The sequence below is a fragment of the Triticum dicoccoides genome, chromosome 3B (assembly GCF_002162155.2).
Source record: "Triticum dicoccoides isolate Atlit2015 ecotype Zavitan chromosome 3B, WEW_v2.0, whole genome shotgun sequence".
In the NCBI taxonomy this organism is placed as follows: domain Eukaryota; kingdom Viridiplantae; phylum Streptophyta; class Magnoliopsida; order Poales; family Poaceae; genus Triticum; species Triticum dicoccoides.
Window position 1 is genome coordinate 61,351,320 of NC_041385.1, and position 2,953 is coordinate 61,354,272.

The following is a 2,953-nucleotide window of genomic DNA, read 5'->3' on the forward strand; positions in this document are numbered from 1 at the left end:
GATGAAGATGAAGACCTTACCCTGCAAACATACTTTCAGGACCTGACGCGGCAAGATAGATGGCACTAGCCGTGGTCAATATGGCCGAGCTTAATTGAGAAGCACTGGAGCTGGAGTACTTATCAATTTAGTTATGTATTGTCAGTTTGGTCATTGTAATTTGAACTAGTTGAACTTGTACCCTGTTATGTTAACTTCATGTCTGTTTCTGTCAGTTCGGTTAATTGAACTAGTCGAATCATTTCTTAATGTTTACCACAAAAAAATTCTGGATTTCTTGAAGAAAAAAATATCAATCATTTGAGCCCGGGCTAAGAAACTCCATGTCAGTTTCAGGTGCCGAAGATGTGCTATTTTCTCCATCGTGCACCAGTATGCATAGGCCAATGCTTTTTTTCCCTTCATGATATGCCAAACTTAGCTTTGGTGAGCTCCACCCAATATGCCGTTTGTTGTGCTCAGCACAAACCTTTGGGAATCCATTCAACATGGATTTTCAGTCACAGAGGCAGCAAATCGGATGCCCAGAACCAGGACCAGGAGAATGAGATGAGGACATCTCCCGTATCAAAGCTCAGCCGGAGAGGGTATGTTCCCAGGATATCCACGCAGATCCCATTTGTGTGCGGCTCTCCGCCACCGCCAAAAGACAGAGCCAATATAAGCCGATGATGATCGTCGTCTGCCTGACGCCGCAGCGGCTACCTACCTGCCGGGCGTGTGCACGTCGGTCGACCTCCTGCCAGAATCCCAATCCAATCTTTCCGTCCGCGGCATCCATTTGCCGGGATTGGGTGGGCTGTTCTTGCCTTTTCAAACCGGATATTTTGACCGGAGTATCTGTTCTCATCATCTCTTTTTCCTTCTGCAAAAAGCAATATGTGGGCTATGTTGGGAGCATCCTATCTCTGAGCACTGTAGCTAGCTAGCTAGTATCCTGAACCATGAATATGCTGCTGCCGCCTTTGCATCATGAGATGGTGTCTGATGCTGCAAAAAAGAAAGTTGATAGCATGTTTTTTGTCGCTGTCGCTCATGTAAAAGTATACTGTGCACTATCTAGGCCCGTAGCCGTTGGCGACGCTGTCAGGAACCGAATGCCAACCGTTTTGCAGCTACATAAATAGCCGTCCGTGTCTTACAGCCCAATCAACCAACCAACCAAGCACAACGACTACGGTTTGCTGCGTCTCTGCACTTGCTTAGGTGACTCACTCACTGCCGACCATGGACAACTCTTCAGATGCTCACAGGTGCCCACCGCTCACTCTTCTCCCCTGCCATGCTTGGCCATTTTTCCAGTGCATGCAATCGTTAATTTGTCAGATCATTCCACCAAATTTCAGCACATTTTGTGTGTTTCTATGACATGGCAAGTTGAGATTACATTGTACGTTATGTTTTTCCCTTGCACGGACGTACATGACTACATTGTTATGTTTTTCCCTTGTACGTACGTACGTGACTACGTGTGCCACATTGCACGATCACCCGTACGGAAAAATATATACGTTTTCTTCTTGCTGACGACGAGTTCTTGGGTGTGTACGTACGTGCAGCCGTCACAGGTGCGCGGCGTGCTACCGGCAGTTCAACCGGATGGAGCACCTTGTGGAGCACATGCGGTCGTCGCACCACTCCCACCACGAGCCCCGCTGTGGCGTCTGCGGCAAGCACTGCCGCTCCCTCGACGCCCTCCGCGACCACCTCGGCTTCGGCGCCTCCCTGCCCTCCAAGCCCGCCTGCGCCACAGCCTTCGCCGCCCACGGCTGCCCGCTCTGCCTCGCCGTCTTCCCCACCGCCAGCGCCCTCCGTGCCCACTGTCGCGCATGCAAGCTCTCCCGCGCTCCGATCCCCTCTTCTGTCCAGAGCCTCACGAGGACTATGTCGAGGATGGGCGTTCGAGGCGGCGGTGGCGCGGTGGCGCTAGGGTGCAAGATGGTCGGCGGCGGGAGCGACGGCACGCTCGACGTGTGCGCGCGCGTCTGCGTCGTCGACGAGCACGAGGCCATCCTCTACGAGAGCTTCGTGAAGCCGCTCATCCCGGTGACACACTACCGGTACGAGACCACGGGGATCCGGCCCGAGCACCTCCGCGACGCGCCCACGGTGAAGCAGGCGATGAGGCGGGTGCAGGACATCCTCCTCAACGGCGAGCAGTCCTACTCCTACTCCTCACGCGGCGCCGCCCGGCTCCTCGTCGGCCACGGCCTGGAGCACGACCTCGACGCGCTCGGCATGGACTACCCGGCGCAGCTGAAGCGGGACACGGCCACGTACCCACCGCTGATGAAGACCAGCGCCAGGCTCATGAGCAACTCGCTCCGGTATCTCACGCGGAGCTGCCTGGGGTATGACATACAGACCGGCGGCCACCATCACCCCTACGATGACTGCGTGGCCGCCATGCGCCTGTACAAGAGGATGCGCGCCATGAGCCACCTGCACCTGCACGGCCGGCCCAGGGACGACGATGATGAGTCCATGGCCAAGGCCTTCCCGGCATGGAGGCAGCGGGAGCTGGAGCGCATGTCGCCGGAGGAGCTCCTCCGCATGTCCAAGCCCGACTACCATTGTTGGTGCCTTGACGAGGACCGGCGATAGATGCTGACGGCAGCCTGCTCCCTACGGAATTCGAATCTTGGTTGGCGCTTTTACTTGGTGGTGGTGATGAAAAGATAAAAGAGTGAAAATAGAATGCCCCGTGCGTGCGTCGGATGGATAGCTGCCGTACCTTACGATCGACGTGGTGGTCGAATAAATCACAGCTTTGTTTTGTTGGAAGTAAGTTACCTGAATTTCAAATGTGGGTCATTCAATTTTTTTGGGGAACAAAGATGGAGGCGTGATGGGGGGCACCGAGGCTGCCAACGGCGACGCCGAGGCGAGGGAAGCGAGGCATGGGGAGGCCTCGGCTAGGAATAAGCCGCAGGCGGCTGAGGCGAGTTAGAAG

The 2,953-nt window shown here is 55.1% G+C and overlaps 1 protein-coding gene across 1 annotated transcript; it reads left to right on the plus strand.

Annotated features, from left to right (window-relative positions):
- The first annotated feature begins 1,160 nt into the window (after nt 1-1,160).
- Nucleotides 1,161-2,953, plus strand: LOC119280770 (RNA exonuclease 4-like). The gene is made up of 2 exons (XM_037561504.1): nt 1,161-1,253; nt 1,560-2,953. Exons 1-2 carry the CDS (start codon nt 1,228-1,230, stop codon nt 2,602-2,604), a joined length of 1,071 nt encoding a protein of 356 aa, XP_037417401.1. The 5' UTR covers nt 1,161-1,227; the 3' UTR covers nt 2,605-2,953.

Bases quoted from the DNA above. Each gene is read 5' to 3' on its own strand.
- LOC119280770 (XM_037561504.1), top strand. From the start codon at position 1,228: ATGGACAACTCTTCAGATGCTCACAG. The intron at 1,254-1,559 runs GTGCCCACCGCT...ACGTACGTGCAG, and splicing joins AACTCTTCAGATGCTCACAG to CCGTCACAGGTGCGCGGCGT.